This window comes from Amblyraja radiata, chromosome 7, assembly GCF_010909765.2.
Source record: "Amblyraja radiata isolate CabotCenter1 chromosome 7, sAmbRad1.1.pri, whole genome shotgun sequence".
In the NCBI taxonomy this organism is placed as follows: domain Eukaryota; kingdom Metazoa; phylum Chordata; class Chondrichthyes; order Rajiformes; family Rajidae; genus Amblyraja; species Amblyraja radiata.
Genome location: NC_045962.1, coordinates 47,905,992 through 47,924,768, shown reverse-complemented (window position 1 = coordinate 47,924,768; position 18,777 = coordinate 47,905,992). Strand labels below are relative to the sequence as shown.

The following is an 18,777-nucleotide window of genomic DNA, read 5'->3' as shown; positions in this document are numbered from 1 at the left end:
GGCAAGATTAGCAAGTTTACTGATGATACAAAAGCAGGTGGTTTTGCAGATAGTAAAGATGGTGTGAAAAATTGCAGCAGAATCTTGATCGATTGGCCAAGTGGGCTGAGGAATGGTTGATGGAATTTAATACAGTGAAATATGAGGTGTTGCTTTTTGGGAAGTCTAACATGGGCAGGACCTACACAGTGAATGGTAGGGCTCAGTGGAGTGTTGTAGACCAGTGGGATCTAGGAGTACAAGTGCATGGTTCCATGAAGGTCGAGTCGCAGGTAGATAAGGTGGTCAAAAAGGCTTTTGGCACTTTGGCCTTCATCAGTCGGAGTATTGAGTATAGAAGTTGGGAGGTCATTTTGCAATTGTATAAGACGTTGGTGAGACCACATTTAGAATATTGTGTTCAGTTCTGGACACCATGTTATAGGAAAGATATTGTCAAGCTTGAAAGGGTTCAGAAAAGATTTACGAGGATGTTGTCAGGATTAGAGGGTCTGAGCTATAGGGGGAGGTTGAGTAGGCTGGGTCTCTATTCCCTGGAGCGCAGGAGGATGGGTGATCTTATAGAGGTTTATAAAATCATGAGAGGAATAGATCGGGTAGTTGAGGCTGGGGCTATCCCAACATTTAAGAAACAGACAGATACATGGATAGGACAGGTTTGGAGGGATATGGACCAAGTGCAAGCAGGTGGGAGTAGTTTAGCTGGGACATGTTGGCCGGTATGGGCAAGTTGGGCCGAAGGGCCTGTTTCCACTGTATCGCTCTGTGACTCTCTGACTATAATGTGTGCATTGATCTTCAGACAAATTATAGTGTTCTTGATCTTTCACGGAATCCATTCAGCTGTCCATAATGTACTTTCCTACCAGTAACTTAAACTGTTGTGAATGACAATCAACTGTCCAGATGATCAAAGGAACTGCAGTTTTGTAAAAAATGCCCATTTTGGTTCAGTTTGCTTCATACCTATGTGGTCATTTGCAGTTGTATATTACTTATTTCATGCTTGGATCTTTTCAGACACAACCAATACATTTTGTACTTTCACCAAAATCTCTTCCATCTAAATTAAGGAAAAGATCTCTGCATTGTATCTGCAAATTATGTATCTTTGTGCAGACTTTTTAAAGATATGACACTTTTTTCACTGCCTTTGATCATGGTTTTGTTGCTTTTTGTATCTTGGGTAGGCAGTGCAAATATTGTCAGCCTAATCACAGGCGAGTAATCAGATGAGACTAGGTGAAAATTTTCCCCCTGCCGAATGGCACTTTGGACCAGTCATTTATATAAAACCTTTCTCAAAGAGAAACCTGAAGATAAAGCTGATAGCATCATAATTAACCAATGCAAATTACTTTGTCACAATAATTGTATCATGAAAGTAAATCTTCAGACTTGGAAAATTGCAAAAAAACAAACTGCGGGAATTACTAACATGTTGGGCAGCATCTGTTGCGAGAAAAGATGGGCTTGTGTCTGGCTGATAAATCCTTCTCAAAATAGAGAATAGGCACAGTTTTTAAGGAATGCAGAAGGAGAGCAGTGTGAGAACTGAAGGAGATTGCTAGTTTATTTGTGCTTGAATTATACAGCTAATCTTTTTGAACAACCTCCTGTCAGATGGCTGCTTCTGAATAATCACAGATTTTGAGCGATTGATGATTTGATTGAGCTGAATGCACAGAAAATATAGGACAGAAGCAAACCATTTGACTTGTCCATTCCAGTGTCCCACCTCAACAATATTCCATCCTGCTCTTTTCTCGCTTTTAGTTCTTCTCCTCTCCTCCCCACCACCACTACTATCTTTGATATGAACCAGCATAGCATCTGCAACTTTTTATTGCATCTACAATATATTTTGATATCCCATTTCTTTTAAATATTATCCTTTCCAATCTTCATATCCCATCATTGATTTTACAATAGTCATTTTAACTATATCTAGTTCTCTTCATTCCTCCTCTTGTGCATTGCTGTAAATATAATTTAATTATTTTAATAAATGATCTTCATTATACTTTTAACATTATTCTGTATTTTTTACACTGCATTACCATACTTTGTTTAATCTTCTGCCCTTTTGCAAATATTGGCTCGTTTTCTTTGCTTTCAAGCCTGCTTTCTCTGCATTTTTAAACCCTTTATTCTTTAACTTTTCCCAATTCCGCAGAAAGGTAATAGACCTAAAATATCAACTCCGTTTCTCTTTCCACAGATGTTGCCTAATCTGCTGAGTATTTTCAGCATTGTTTTATTTCTGGATTTTTTGGCATCTGTAATCTTTTGCTTTGCTTTTCCCAGATCATTTGTATTTTATTTCTTTATTCTTGTATACTCTCCTTACTTAAACAAGTAGGCCCTTTCCCCCATAAACAACTTTAAATCTTAGCCACCTTTGTTTTACCCTTTCTGCGGGATACTGATTCCACTAAATTCAAGTGGAATCTGTCCTGTTAATAAGCGAGTTCGGTATTCCAATAAAGGAATCATGGGATTTGTCAAAGGTCATTCGAGAGAAAAGAAACGAACTCAGCGCTGTATAAACTGTGTATAAATTGTTAACTATTCTACCAATGAATTAATCTAGAATTCTATCAATTCAATAGCTTTGATTCCTGTTCTGCTGTTCACACACTACTTACACAGCCCCAGTTTTAGTTCAGTTCATTAACCTGCAATTATAATATATTCAAAAAGTTAAAGAATTTATTTTCATTTAATCCTTAATGTGTTTGCTACAGGAATAAGAAAATATTACTTGTGTTTGAAACATTTTCTTATCTTTATTCATAATTTATGTGTAAAAATATATTTAATCTGAGGCAGGCAGCAACTGTATCAGTGTGATGTGGGCTGATGCTTTACCCACAGGCGATGTGAATACACCGTTAAGGCAGGGGTCGACAACCTACGGTCCACGAAACCCAAAATCATCTGGCCTGCAGGCGTATTTTTTTAATGGCCAGAATGTTGTTCTTGCCTTCAGTGGGACTTTGCCCAGAGTTGTCACAGTGCTCAGGCAAGGCAAGGCAGCTCTCCAGGACGATTTTGACTAGGATGGTTTTACATTGTGAAGTTCACAGTGCCTGAGTTATTAATCAGAGTGAACACCCACTCCTGTGGACACGTCTCACTGTGGAGTCTATTACAGACGGATTCCACCGCCTGTTGGTCAATAATTGGATTGATCTCCTAAACCAGTGGCCGTGGATCTACCGGCAGGTGTTCTTTCCAAACTGAACACATTGTGGAATGAATTCATTAATAGAGCCATTCTGCTGCCAGTTTCTAAGTTGTCCCTGCTTTCCCTCTGGAACCCTCCTCGTCCCCATCAGATGCCGAGTTCCCAGAGCCCTGGTTAAACGCGGCCGGCCACGGTTAAGTCTGTAAAACCAGCCCCATGAGAGACTGCAGGCAGGATTAACGAAAGAAAGGACCATTCCACCTATTGTAGCGGGTGGCTGGTCGTGAGGAGTGTGTGAGAGAGAGAGAGAGAGAGAGTGGAGGAGTGTGGAGCGAGATTTAATTTCCAGCGCATGCAAATGATGGACCATAAGGGTTGATACTGCAACAGCTGTAGCAAGAGCGAGAGTCTGTTTCAACAGTTTGTTTATTTTCAGCTGTTAAAAAATAAAACACAAAGTGGTCTGAATGATCACTGCACTTACTGCCGATGTCCTACATACTGCCAATGATAAGTTACATTACTATACTGCAAGGAGTGAACAAATCCAAATATATCACAGAAAACTGTAAACGTTTGTTTGCCAAAGTTCTTAGCAGGCACACCAATCACTGCAATGAGCGTATAACTGATATACCAGTGTCTCAAACTAACTGCTATGTTCAGTAGACATAATATTGCTTTAAGCAAGATAGCAGTTAGTTTGAGACAATGGTATAACAATTATACACTCAGAAGCATAAAGCAATAAAACACCGAAACATAAAGCCATAAAACCAACAAAATCATCGTAGTTTTGTACAAATGAACCATAAATACACCTAGTTAATAGTTTTGAAAGCAGTATTTTCTTACTTCGAAGAAGCAAAACTGGAAAATACGATGAAACGCAGGTCTGTATACACGCGGCAGCTAAACTGGTGGGAATATTTATCGCGAATGACCTATGACCTGGGCATGCGCAGTTGAAATACCGAACCCGCTTATTAAGTCTGCAGAAGGGTCATTAACCAAAATGTCACCTATCCACATCCTTCAGTAATGCTACATACCTGCTAAGTTCAACACCTTTTTGGAAACTACCATCTACAGTTCTTTGTGTCTATTGCTAATAAAGCTCTTTTTCTCGCAACTCTAGGCCACATTGTCTTGAAATGGAAACCCATGCATGTAATTCAAACATAATCCCAAGGACCGTTGCCCTCAACTCTGTCTCCTTATCCCTTGTACTGTCACAGCAGGACCTTCTGCCCTTATTGGCTGAGTTGGTTCCAGCATTTGTCACCTTAATTGACGCACCTCTGACTCTCTATAAGAAGTATATGTGCACTGGTAAGGAAACTTGTCATGGTGGCTGACCACATATGTTACTGCTGCTCGCTAAGCATTTTGAGCAAACATTTTAGCTGGCAGATTCTAAGCTATGTCTGCTAGCAGTGTGCCTTGATAGTTTTCTACAAAATTCCACATTCTATTTTCCAAATTCCATCGACCATCCTAGAAGATCCATCAACAAACATTTTTCGTGATATCTGTGGTTTCATTAGCAGTTTGTCTACTCGCTATTCCCTGTATCACATAGTTGTTTGCCCTGGAGCCTCCTCAATTTTGTTTTGGCAAAATGGTCCTTTGGGGTCATTTGCTGTTCCACGCATGACACTCTTGTGTAATTATGATTGTCTGCAAGGAAAGTATGATAATAGTATGATTACATCAAAATAATCTTTTCAAAGGAACACTAAAACTCAACATTTTGCACAAGATTCTTGACGTGATGATTTTAAGTTTCTGGAAAATAAAACATTCTTGTTAGCAAAAACAACTTTTAGGATTGTTCCAATGTCTCAAAATACCAATTTCAAATTCCCAATTTAACCCTAATCACCAATTTCTCCAATGCCAATTTATTTCTGAATTAGGACATCTCGTATCTGGAATAAAGACATTCACATTTCTAACACCTTAACTGGATTCCAAGTGGCCAGTGTGGAATCTGGGTCTCCCTCTAATCAAGTTCAAAGGAAAGAAACAATTAAAAAAATATATGGATCTTTTAAAACATAGAAACATAGAAAATAGGTGCAGAAGTAGGCCATTCGGCCCTTCGAGCCTGCACCGCCATTCAATATGATCATGGCTGATCATCCAACTCAGTATCCTGTACCTGCCTTCTCTCCATACCACCTGATCCCTTTAGCCACAAGGGCCACATCTAACTCACTCTTAAATATAGCCAATGAACTGGCGTCAACTACCTTCTGTGGCAGAGAATTCCAGAGATTCACCACTCTGTGTGAAAAATGTTTTTCTCATCTCGGTCCTAAAGGATTTCCCCTTTATCCTTAAACTGTGACCCCTTGTCCTGGACTTCCCCAACATCGGGAACAATCTTCCTGCATCTAGCCTGTCCAACCCCTTAAGGTGAAAAGAGAGAAAAAAAGAGGTACCGCAAATTGATAGAGGAGCGTACTTTTTGATTTATTTGCTCTTTTTCAAGCCCTTAACTCCCACGTAAATCACAAGGTACCTGTACTCCTGTTCCCAGTCTGAACACTTGTCCATTTTTGTACAGTTTATAGATCCTATCCAAGGAGGTTGGGAGGTGACCATGGTAAGGGTCTGTCGGTTCTGGTGCAGGAGGCGTATGGATGCTCTTTCAAATCCTTAGTGATCGTCATCCCCGTTAAATTCCCACCCAATTCCTCTGAGCCAATTTGCAGGAAGTATGCTGAACACCCCTCAAGGCTGATGTGCAGAGTTGGCCCTCGCCCCTGGATAATTTACTTAGTCTTTAACCACTTTTACTTCCTCTATAATCTCTGTTCTCTTCAGCACATCTGTGATTCAGGCATGGTGTGACCACAGAAATTGACCACTCTAGTGTGCCCATCCAGGGATGCTGCTACCTGTATAGCACATCAATTGACGTGTCGAACAATAGACTCTGAACCAAGGTTTAGCATTGGTTACTTAAGCAGGGACATGGTGGATGATGACGGGGAGGGGAGGCAGGGGCGGTTAGGAGCTATTAGGGCAATTCACTCCAGAGCTATTATACAGCAAACAATTAGACACGGGTTTCCTGAGTTCACTTTGCAACAGTATGTGCAAGATGTATTCCGAAGGTTACATGAGTGGATATTTTCTTTTTTTTTAATATATTTTTTTATTAAAGGTAATCAATTACAATGCTTCAAACAACTTTATATCAAATTAATTCAATTTGCATTAAGTAAAACACTAGTAATACTTATCTACTATTTTTTTAGAAATAATGATAGAGAAAGAATAGAACAGTTATAAATCATTAAGAGAGTGATTAAATAATAATTTGATTATATATAAGAAAGAAAAGAGAAACGAAAAAAAAAAAAAAAAAAAAAAAATTTAGAAACCACAATATGTATTATTAATAACACTATTACAAGTGATATTATCGATAAAGATATATGTTAATTCCAATATAAAAATGAATTATTCTCACCAAATCCCACAGGGTGCACGCCGAGCTGTGTTGCCAAGAACAGCTACTTCTCTAAATACTGTATATATGGAGACCATATCTGTTCAAAAGAATTATACTTGTCCAATAGGACAAATCTAATTCTTTCCAGATGTAACGTCTCCATCATCTCTGTTGCCCACATTTTGGTTGTGGGGGATAATGTTCCCTTCCAAAATTTCAATATGATTTTTTTCCCAATTATCAAACAGTAATCAAAGAAATTTCTTTGATTTACTGTAAGTGATAGATGTAAATCCGGAATTCCAAATATTATTAGCTTTGGGTTAGGGTCCAATTTAACTTTGATGACTTCAGAAATAACTTTAAAAATTTCTGTCCAGTAATAATTCAATTTAGGACATGTAACGAAACTATGTATTAAATTTGCCTCTGCTTTCTTGCACTTATCACAAATAGCGGAGAGATTCGGAAAAATACTATTTAATTTAGTTTTCGAATAATGTAACCTATATAATACTTTAAATTGTATCAATATATGTCTGGCGTTTAATGAACACTGGTGTATTCGTTGTAGACTTTCTTCCCAGTTTTCTTTTGTTATAGCCAATCCCATTTCATTTTCCCATGCTTGACGATATATTTCCGTTATTGGATTCTCCTTATCCAAAATGATGTTATATATATAGGCTATTAATTTTTCTGTATTTGGATATAAATTAAACAGTTCGTCTAACAATCCTGCTTCTTTATTTTTATAATCTTGTGTATTGGATTTAATATAATCTCTAATTTGTAAATACCTAAACAAATGTTGTGGAGACAATCCATAAATATCTTGTAACTCCTGGAATAAAAGAAATTTTCCTTTTCTATAAAGGTGTTCTATCCTTGTAATTCCTAAATCATCCCATTGTTTAAACCCCCCATCTAATATAGCAGGTTTAAACGATGGATTATTCATAATTGGTAATCAAATGAGAGATTATCCAAATGTAGAGTCTTAACTATTTGTTTCCAAATACGTCTATTATTATATATTATTAGGTTGTCTTTATAATTTTTTTTTTGTACTTCCGTTGGTGCAAAAATTATCGAACCTACATTGAAAGGTAGACAGTCTTCCTTTTCTATATTTAACCATGTCGGTTCATGATCCATATTTACCCACCAGAAATTCATATTCTTAATCTGAACAGCCCAAAAATAATATAAAAAGTTTGGAAGTGCTAATCCTCCATTTATCTTAGCTTTGCATAGATGTTTTTTATTTATTCTGTGATTTTTATAATCCCAAATAAAACTATTGACAATATTATCAATTTTTTAAAAAAAAGTTTTCGGAAGAAAAAAAGGAATAGCCTGAAACAAATATAACAACTGTGGTAGAAATACCATCTTTATGGCACTTATTCTACCAATCATGGATATAGGAAGTGTTTTCCAATATAAAATATTTTTTCTAAGTTTATCTAATAGTTGAGGATAGTTGGATTTTATTAATGAGTTATGAGTTTTAGTTACGTTAATCCCTAAATATTTAAGTTTGTCTGTAACTACTTTTAATGGGTATTGTTGTAATGTATTTAGATTTATTCCTGTTATTGGCATAATCTCGCTTTTATCCCAATTAATCCTATACCCAGAAAATGCACCAAACTTAGTTATAATGTTTAGCAGGTTGGGAATACTAATTTCCGGTTTTGTAATATAAATCAAAACATCATCTGCATATAAAGAAATTTTATTAATTGTTGTATCAGTATTATAGCCATATATTTCAGGTTCAGAAAAAATGAGTGGATATTTTCTAAACAAAAGCAAAGTGAGTTGTCCGAAAGATATGGGATCTATCAATATTCCTGAATTAGTCCATAGCTTTACTATAAAGGCAGATAAATGTTTGGAAATAAAATGCTGTGGTTTGAATTCTTTTCAACATAGATAGAGGAGTCATTTATCATCGTAGGCAACGTAGTTTGCCTACTTCGATGATAAATTACCAAGGAATTGCATTTATATGTAAAAGTAAGAAAAACAGATGAGGTTAAATGCTGCTGATGTAGAATGGGAACAAAGTTGCGAAGAGTATAAGCCTGACATATGTCAATTTATTTTCTGTTTGCTTAGAACTTTTATTGTATCTCTCTTCTAGGTTAACATCTGAAGTTTCCGGAATGGGCCCTCTTTAATTGTTTACGCAGCTCCCTCTGCTAACCATGTCATGTTGCCCACCTGCGAAAACCACAAGCAACCTGCTTCCACTCTGTTTGTAAAATTTGTATATTACAGTTCTGCCTCATAGAAATAGTTAGAACGTTAAATTTTAAGGAATTATTCTGGAGTTCTTTTCCAAATTAAGTCCTCCTAACTAAACTCAACTTCCCCATTGCTTCATGTTTTAACGTATGTTTTTTGTTTCAACATTAACTTAAATTAACAATTGCTTGCAAAAATGTATTTGCAGACTCTTCTGTATACCTTTTAGTTCAGTAATTACTGGTAACGATTGCAACCTTTTTATAACAAAAAACGTGATGTAATCAAATTATTTAATTCTATCTGGAGGTAATAAAGGAAGGTACATGACTAGATATGTGATGAAATTCAAATGTTGTCTAACTTGTCTTCCATCAGCTGCTGCTGAAAAATATATGTTTTTGAGTGACAAACACCTGCTTTGGTATCACTGAATATCCTTGAAGGTATTTTGGAGAAGCATGATAATTTATGTTCCAGGACAGGGTCAGAGTGACAACTAACTATTTATATACAGTAAAACTCTGCTAAACTACAGATTGTTAAGAAGTCGCAATGGCTTGGTCTCTGGCTCACCAGAGCTCCCTTTCCCACACCCTTTAAAATCACTGGGTTCTGTTTTCAGCAATGCTTTTAAATTCACTGGGACTGTGTTTCTCTGTAGTAACATTCAGTGCACTGGACAAATTATTAATTTACTGTGTAACATATTAAAAAAGTGAATTTAAAGTATTGGATATTAATAGGAACTATATACAAACTATTAAGAAAATCTGTTAAATCGATACCAGCAAAGCCTCTGTTTTAAAGTAGCAGTCCATCTTGAGGCACATCACATCAACAAAATTTGAGGCTGTGTGCATTCAGGCAAATAGCCAGAACCAAAAAAGTCTCAAAAATCAACGGACCAGAATTAGAGAAATCTTTTTGTTTAGGGCTGCGGGGGGTCACATAAGGTAAGCCAAGACCACAAAAGGATAGAACAATTACCAGTTTTTAAATTAAGTGGGATCCATTCATGATCTGCATTGACAGGTGAACAGGATTATTGGAATTGTGAGGTAGACACAAAATGCTCAGCAGGACAGGCAGCATTTCTGGAGAGAAAGAATGGGTGACGTTTTGGGTCGAGACCTTTCTTCAGATGACATGGGCAGCAGAGGTTTAGATAACCTCAAGGTTAAGAATAAAACCAGTTCTATGATTGTCAAGTCTAACAAAACTGGGGATGGGGGCTTCAGTGGTATATGATCGAAGGCAGAGTCGCAGTTAGGAAATGTGGAAGCAAATCTCAGTGCCACCCTGGCCAGGCAAGATAATAAATAGGATATCCAGCAACTAAGAAACAAGATTTTTTTTTTAAATTTCAAAATAGACTTTATTCAAGTAATAAATATATACAACACATGAACCGTGCAAAAAATTCATCCGACATTTCCGGGGGCTATACAAACATTCGATACTGTATACAATGCTCAAATTTCACAAATTTCTCCCCCACCCTTGCCACTCATGTGGCCAACTGACATTGAATCCCTTCCCTTATTTTCAGGGGCGCCTCCACCACACCCTGCGCCCCATGTTTAGCAGCGGAAGGACCTTAGACTGTGGTTTAGACCTTAGCCTTGGCGTTGGCTGCACCAAGCTTCAGTGCATCCTTCAGCACGTATGTCTGCAGTGGGCCAGTCGGCAACATTCCCCGACGGACATCAACAAAGCTCGGGCAGACCAAAGAGCGTCTTTCACCGAGTTGATGAACTTCCATGAGCACTAGATATCAGTCTCTGAATGCGTCCCTGGGAACAGTCCGTAAATCAGAGTCCTCTGTGACGGAGCTGTTCTGAATAAATCTTGACACGGACCCTCTCAAACCTCGCCAGACTTTCTTTGCAAAAGAAAACCACACTCTGCAAAGAGGTGGGCAACAGTCTGTTCGCCATAGCAGCCGTCCCGAAGGCAGCGTGCGCTGGTAGTGACGTTCCGACGGTGCAGGAAGGATCTGACTAGGAGGGCTCCCCTCACCGCCAGTCTTGGCGCTTGTTGGTGAGTTCTGGCGATGAGGCATTTCACCAGACAAGCTCTCATTCCACCACCCTCTGAGGCAGAGAATTCCACAGACTCGCAACTCTCTGTGTGAAAATGTGTTTCCTCATCTCCGTTCTAAATGGCTTGCCCCTTATTCTTAAACTGTGGCCCATGGTTCTGGACTCCTCCAACATCGGGAACATGTTTCCTGCCTCTAGCGTGTCCAAACCCTTTATAATCTCATATGTTTCAATAAGATATCCTCTCATCCTTCTAAATTCCAGAGTATACAAGCCCAGCCGTTCCATTCTCTCAGCATTTGACAGTCCCGTTATCCCGGGAATTAACCTTGTGAACCTACGCTGCACTCCCTCAATAGCAAGAATGTCCTTCCTCAAATTTGGAGACCAAAACGGCACACAATACTTCAGGTGTGGTCTCACTAGGGCCCTGTACAACTGCAGGAGGACCTCTTTGCTCCTATACTCAACTCCTCTTGTTTTGAAGGCCAACATGCCATTCGCTTTCTTCACTGCCTGCTATACCTGCATGCTTACTTTAATTGACTGATGTCTCTCTGAGGATCCTTCAATCCTTCTACTCTGATGCTGTAGAAAGTATCCTGTCCAGAAACATCTCAATCTGGTTTGGCAACAGCTCTGCCCAGGAGAGGAAGGCTCTGCAGAGAGTAATGCGTTCGGCCGAACGCACCATGGGAACAACACTCCCCCCCCCCCCCCCCCTCCTCTGCAGGACCTATACACTAGGAGGTGCAGATCCAGAGCCAGCAAGATCATGAAGGACCCCCACCACTCCAGCAATGGACTGTTCCAGCTGCTATGGTCAAGCAAGGGCTTCTGCCGTCACGCTGCGAAAGCAGAGAGGATCAGACGGAGTTTCTTCCCACAGGCCATCAGGACTCTAAACTGATCTCACCAGGGAGTAATTACTGTTGTGTCTTTTTTCTAATGTAAATACTGGTTCTGTTCTTTTGTTTTGCACAATCCCGCAGGCATTGCCACTTTCATTTCACTGTACATCTTGTATGTGTATGTGACAAATAAAGTTGACTTGACTTGAACAAGGACCCCCAGATCCCGTTTTCCCACTTGACACCATTTAGATAATAAACTGCCTTCCTGTTTTTGCTACCCAAGTGGATAACCACACATTTATCCCCATTAAACTGCATCTGCCATGCATCTGCCTACTCACCCAAACCTGTCCAAGTCACCCTGCATTCTCATAGCATGCTCCTCACAGTTCACACTGCCACCCAACTTTGTGTCATCTGCAAATTTGCTAATGTCGCTTTGAATCCCTTCATCTAAATCATTAATATATATTGTAGATATATATTGTAAATAGCTGCGGTCCCAGCACCAAGCCTCGCGGTACTCCACGAGTCACTGCCTGCCATTTTGAAAGGGACCCGTTAATCCCTACTCTTTCTTTCCTGTCTGCCAACCAATTTTCTATCCATGTCAGCACTCTACCCCCAATACCATGTGCCCTAATTTTGCCCACTAATCTCCTATGTGGGACCTTATCAAATGCTTTCTGAAAGTCCAGGTGCACTACATCCACTGGTTCTCCCTTGTCCATTTTCCTCGTTACATCCTCAAAAGTTACATCCAGAAGATTAGTCAAGCATGATTTCTCCTTCGTAAATCCATGCTGACTCGGACCGATCCTGTTACTGCTATCCAAATGTGCCGCTATTTCATCTTTTATGATTGACAAGTCATGCTTGATGGTGATGGGGACGGAAGATCGGTTGGTCCAGTTGCCAAAGAGCATGGCCTCGCTCTTCCTGCGGTTCACTCTGGCTCCCGTGGCCGACTCAAACTGGTCACAGACGCTAATCAATCTGCAGACCGACCCTGGATCCAAGCAGAAGACGGCGACATCGTCCATGTACAGGAAGGTTTTGACCTGAGTGCCCCCACTGCCTGGCAATGTCACTCCTCTTATGCTGGCGTCCTTCCTGATGGACTCGGCAAAAGGTTCAATACAACAGACGAACAAGACAGTGGAGAGAGGGCAACCCTGCCTGACTCCAGACCTGACAGGGAAGCTGTCGGATTGCCACCCATTGATTTGGACTGCACTACAGATATCGGTGTAGAGCAGTTGGATCCAATTCCTGATTCCCTCCCCCCTCCCCCCAACACCAAAGAAAACACAGCCATTTTTATTGCCCTTCTGGGCAATCTCACTTGCCAAGTCTGAAGAAGGGTTTTGGCCCGAAACTTTGCCTATTTCCTTCGCTCCGTAGATGCTGTCATACCCGCTGAGTTTCTCCACCTCTTTTGTCTGCCAAGTTCCATGATTGATTCAACATAGTCACCTACTTCCATGACTCATCTTCTTAGTGGGCACAGAGTAAAATAGGTACTATGTACATTCAAAAGTATGCAATAGGTCTGGTCAGGTAATAATAATAATAGTAACAAGTATGTTACAAGAAAAAGAAAATCAAAGTACACTTCCATTCTTTATTTCTTTTAAATCACAAAATCCTAGAGCAGAGGATATATTATGTATCCATTTCCCCCCTCTTTTGATGTTACTATGTCTACCTTCAAAGGTGTCAAACAGATCCATTCAATTCTTTATCAACTTACCTTGCTGTGACTGGGCATAACAGAGATTGATGATTGAAGATTCAAGAGGAAAAGACCCATGCTATGGCCATGTCATGATAATTTTCGGTCCTTCACAGAAAACAAGCTTGCTTCAATCTGTAGTGTGCATTTATTGACACGGGTTGATCATACGCTGAATAATCCAACCACATTTTTGTTTGGAAGTGGAAAGAAATAATAGAAATTGCATTAATTGCAACCTGTAAAAAAATTATAATTTTGCTGCATGTCATTGTGGTATATATCATGTCTTGATTGAATATGTTTAGTTAGTGACTTTATTTGAAGCAGAAATAACGTGAATGCTTCATTGAGCATCATTCCGACTGGTAACTACGCACTTCGTCCGAGCACATTATCGCACGCGTCATGCAAGCTGTCTTAAATGACCACCTAAACTGTCATTTGGCAACCTAAAAGGTTGCCTAGGTTTCCCGGCTGACAACAGCGAAAAAAAGTTAAGTGAGAGCCCTGATATTGCGTTGGGGAATGGATTGCGTTGGGGGACCAGGCTTCCAGTGTGACAGGGATCCAACAGGTCCCACTTAGTCTAGTATCTCTATAATACAAAAACTCTTTGTCTTCTTTGTGTGTGTGGTGAATTCCTATTTTCTTCCAAACGCTAGGCCACAGCCTTCCCATTGTCACACATTCTACTCACATTTTGTCCCATCGAGGCGATAAACACCTTCCCGTCGCATCCCCACCAATATTTCTGGTTTTTAATCATTTAAAGTTTTAAAAACAGCCCAAAAACTCACAATTTACGGAAACAAAAACCTGTGACGTCACAATGCAATCGCAAAGCAGGACGACACCGGGAGGGAGGGGCACTCGAGCGCTCGCGTTGCGACGGCTGCTGATGCCCGATGGCGAGTGTGGTGCCACGGGCGCTGGCTGGAGCCGAGCCTGGTGCTCGAGCTGGAGTGTGGGCCGAACCCGGGGCTTGGGATGGGGTCGTGACGGGCTGAGAAAGAAGCCGCCACTGGAACCAAGGACGAGCCTGGGCCTGGTGTTAGGGACTCGCCCAGAGATGGTCAGGGTCTGGACTGCAGCCCAGGCGGCGGCTGAGTGGACAGCTGGAGTCTATAGCCAGGGACGGGCCGAGTACGAGTTCCAGGCCCTCCTCTATGACCTGGGTAGTTCCTGGAGCAGGGAATGGGAGTGAGGGGAGGAAGATGACGGAAATGAGGAGCAGGGAAATGGGGTGGGGAGTGGGGTGGTAGAGAGAGATGGTTGGGATGTGGAGGAGGGAGATGGGGAGTGGTGGAGGAGGGAGATGCCCCCTCCCTATCTACCCTCACTCCCACCCTCTCCCTCTCTACCCTCCTCCCTCGCTATCCCCCTCCCTTACTCTCTCTACCTTCCCTCCCCCCCAATCTACCCCCTCCCACTCCCTCTACTCTCCATCTCTCTCTCTACCCCCCTCCCTCTCTGCCCCTCTCCCTCTCTACTCCCCTCCCTCTTCCTCTCTACCCCCCCCCCTCCATCTCTACCAACCTCCCCCTCCTTCTCTACCCCACCTCCCTCTCTACCACCCATCCCTCTCTACCGCCCCTTCCTCTCTACTGCCCCTCTCTCTCTACCCCCCTCCCTCTCTGGGGATTGAAGAGGAGGGTGTGCTGGGGGGTGAGGAGAAATGAGCGGCGCCTGCGCAGTTGGGGGTTAGGTGTGACTGGTGCAATATTGCATTGGGGGAAGCTTGCAGACCCAACCTGCACTTGGTCTAGTACATAACTAAAACTCTCATCTTGTTATCTTCTGCTTTGCGTTATTTTTACATTTGTGCAAAAACGGTACATGATAGCGCTACGATTTTTCGCCAGCCTACTCACCATTCTCCTGTGCTACAAGTGCAACAAGTTTTGTTCTGATCGGTGGCATATTTTAAAATTTATTAAGGTTTAAAAATCTTAAAGGCCGTGCATGCGCAGATTGGTCTCCTCTCCTGTCAGTCACTGCCAGGACGGCAACGCCCCTTCCTGCACCATCGCCGCACTGATTGGCCGCGTCTGCTGTCAGTCACCGTCGGCACCCATCTCTGCCCGCCGTTGCCCGGCACGGTTTCTGGTCGGCGCGGTCAACCTCTGGTCAAGGAAACCTCTGGTCAGAAGAGCGGCAACCTCGAGATCCTGGGGAGGTAAGGAGGGAGTGGGCGAATAGAGGGAGAGGAGGGGGTAGGGAGGGAGAGGGGGAAAGTGGGGTAGGTGAGGAGGGAGAGTGTGGAAGGAGGGGGATGGAGGGAGAGGGAGGAGAAAGTGGAGGAGGTGAGGAGGGATAGTGGGGGAGTAGGAGGGTTAGAAGGAGAGAAACGGGGTAGGGAGGGGAGAGTAGTGAGGGAGGGAGGGAGTGACGGGGTAGGGGAAAGGAGAGGTGAGGGAGGGATTGGGGGAGGGTAGGAGGAGAGGGGAAAGAAGAGGGAGAGTGGGGAGGAGGGGGAATAGAAGGAGAGGTGGGGGAGGTAGGGAGTGGGGAATAGAGCGAGAGGAGGGCAATGGGGGAGGTGATAAGGGAGACTGGGGGATTGAGGAAGAGGAGGTGGTAGGGAGGGAAGTGGGGGAGGTAAGGAGGGAGAGTGGGGAGGAGGGGGATAGAGGGGTGGGGGGTAGAGGAGTTATGGAGGGAGGGAGTGACTGAAGGTAGGGGATAGGTGAGGGAGGGATTGGTGGAGGGGAGGAGAGGAGAAAGAAGAGGGAGGGGAGGAGGGGGAATAGAGGGAGAGAGTGGAGAGGAGGGGGAATAGAGGGAGAAGAGGGGGGTGGGGGAGATTGGGAGTGGGAACTAGAGGGAGAGGAGGGCAGTGGGGAGGTGAGGATGGATAGTGGGGGGATAGGGGGAGGTGAGGTGTAGAATAGAGGAATATGAGGGGGGTAGGGAGGGAAGAGTTATGGAGGGAGGAAGGGAGTGACAAGATCGGGGAAAGGAGAGGGAGGGAGACATGAGGGATTGGGGGAGGGGTGGTGGAGAAGGGAAAGAATAGGGAGGGTGAAGAGGAGGGGGAGGGAGTGCTGGGGGATGAGGGGAAATGAGCCGCGTCTGCGCAGTTGAGGGCTATGGGTGAGTGGTGGAACATTGCGTTGGGGGACCAGGCCTCCCGTGGGGCTTCATCTAGCATTTTATAAAACTGACGGTGCCTTGGGAGAACTTAGTGGATGAGCCTTATGAAAGGAAAAAGCCTACATATGTAGAGTTAGAAACAAAGAAAATAGGTGCAGGAGGAGGCCATTCGGCCTTTCGAGGCAGCACCGCCATTCATTGTGATCATGGCTGATCGTCCCCTATCAATAACCCGTGCCTGACTTCTCCCCATATCCCTTGACCCCACTAGTCCCTAGAGCTCTATCTAACTCTCTCTTAAATCCATCCAGTGACTTGGCCTCCACTGCCCTCTGTGGCAGGGAATTCCATAAATTCACAACTCTCTGGGTGAAAAAGTTTTTTCTCACCTCAGTCTTAAATGACCTCCCCTTTATTCTAAGACTGTGGCCCCTGGCTCAGGACTCGTCCAACATCTAGCTTGTCCAGTCCTTTTATAATTTTATATGTTTCTATAAGACACCCCCACCCCTTCATCCTTCTAAACTCCAGTGAATACAAGCCTAGACTTTTCAATCTTTCCTCATATGACAGTCCCGCCATCCCAGGGATCAATCTCGTGAACCTACGCTGCACTACCTCAATCACAAGGATGTCCTTCCTCAAATTAGGAAACCAAAACTGCACACAATACTCCAGATATGGTCTCACCAGAGCCCTATACAACTGCAGAAGAACCTCTTTACTCCTATACTGAAACCCTCTTTTTATGAAGGCCAACATTCCATTAGCTTTCTTCACTGCCTGCTGTACCTGTAAGCCAACTCTCAGTGACCGGTGTACAAGGACGCCCAGGTCTCGCTGCACCTCCCCCTCACCTAACCTAACCTAACCCCATTGAGATAATAATCTGGCCCCTTGTTTTTGCCGCAAAGTGGATAACCTCACATTTATCTATATTATACTGCATTTGCCACGCATCTGCCCACTCACTCAACATGTCCAGGTCACCCTGCAACCTCCTAACATCCTCTTCACAGTTCACACTGCCACCCAGCTTTGTGTCATCTGCAAACTTGCTAGTGTTGCTCCTAATTCCCTCTTCCAAATCATTAATATATATGGTAAACAGTTGCGGCCGCAATACCGAGCCTTGCGGCACTCCACTCGCCACTGCCTGCCATTCTGAAAAGGACCCGTTCACTCCTACGCTTTGCTTCCGGTCTTCCAACCAATTTTCTATCCATGTCAACACCCTACCCCCAATACCATGTGCTCTAATTTTAGTCACCAGTCTCCCGTGCGGGACCTTATCAAAGGCTTTCTGAAAGTCTAGATATACTACATCCACTGGCACCCCTTCATCCATTTTACTTGTCACATCCTCAAAAAATTCCAGAAGATTAGTCAAGCATGATTTCCCTTTCATAAATCCATGTTGACTCGGACTAATCCTTTTACTGCTATCCAAATGCCCCATTATTACCTCTTTAATAATTGACTCCAGCATCTTTCCCACCACCGAAGTCAGGCTAACTGGTCTGTAATTCCCCCGTTTTCTCTCTCACTCCTTTCTTGAAAAATGGGATAACATTAGCTATCCTCCAATCGACAGGAACTGATCCTGAATCTATTGAACATTGGAAAGTGATCACCAATGCGTCCACTATTTCTAGAACCACCACCCTGAGGACCCTGGCATGCAGGCCATCAGGCTCAGGGGATTTATCATCCTTCAGTCCCATTAGCCTACCCAATACTATTTCTCGCCTAATGAAAATTTATTTCAGTTCCTCTACCCCCTTAGATCCTCTGTCCTCCAGTACATCTGGGAGATTGTTTGTGTCTTCCTTAGTGAAGAGCAGCAGAAGTTGAGCAGCGAGGTGTAGAACAAGAGTACGTGTGGTAGGTGGGTTGTAGAGGTTTCATAGCGAGATCGACTACGTTGCTATTTGGAGTGCTTGGAATTTGTGGACCGAGTTTGGGTCAGGCTGTAAAGCAGATGTCAGAGGCTGCCGGGCAAGGCAGTAGGTAGATTTGGTGGAGAAGAAATAGTGTCAGTTGGGGACAGAAAGAAAATGTATGACATACGGTATGTGTATTTCTTTGTAATTATAGTCTGTGTAATTGTATCCCGGTTTTATGCAACGGTAATG

General features: G+C 42.6%; 1 protein-coding gene across 21 annotated transcripts in view; it reads left to right on the top strand.

The window, feature by feature from the left end:
* pcbp3 (poly(rC) binding protein 3) overlaps positions 1-9,265 on the top strand; it is a 187,226-nt gene extending 177,961 nt beyond the window's left edge. For all 21 annotated transcript variants that reach the window (XM_033024402.1, XM_033024403.1, XM_033024405.1 and 18 more), the window contains one exon: positions 8,809-9,265. In XM_033024402.1, the coding sequence (XP_032880293.1) occupies positions 8,809-8,845 (37 nt within the window). In that variant the 3' untranslated portion in view covers positions 8,846-9,265. The remainder of the gene's footprint in view (positions 1-8,808) is intronic.
* The last annotated feature ends 9,512 nt before the right edge of the window (positions 9,266-18,777 follow it).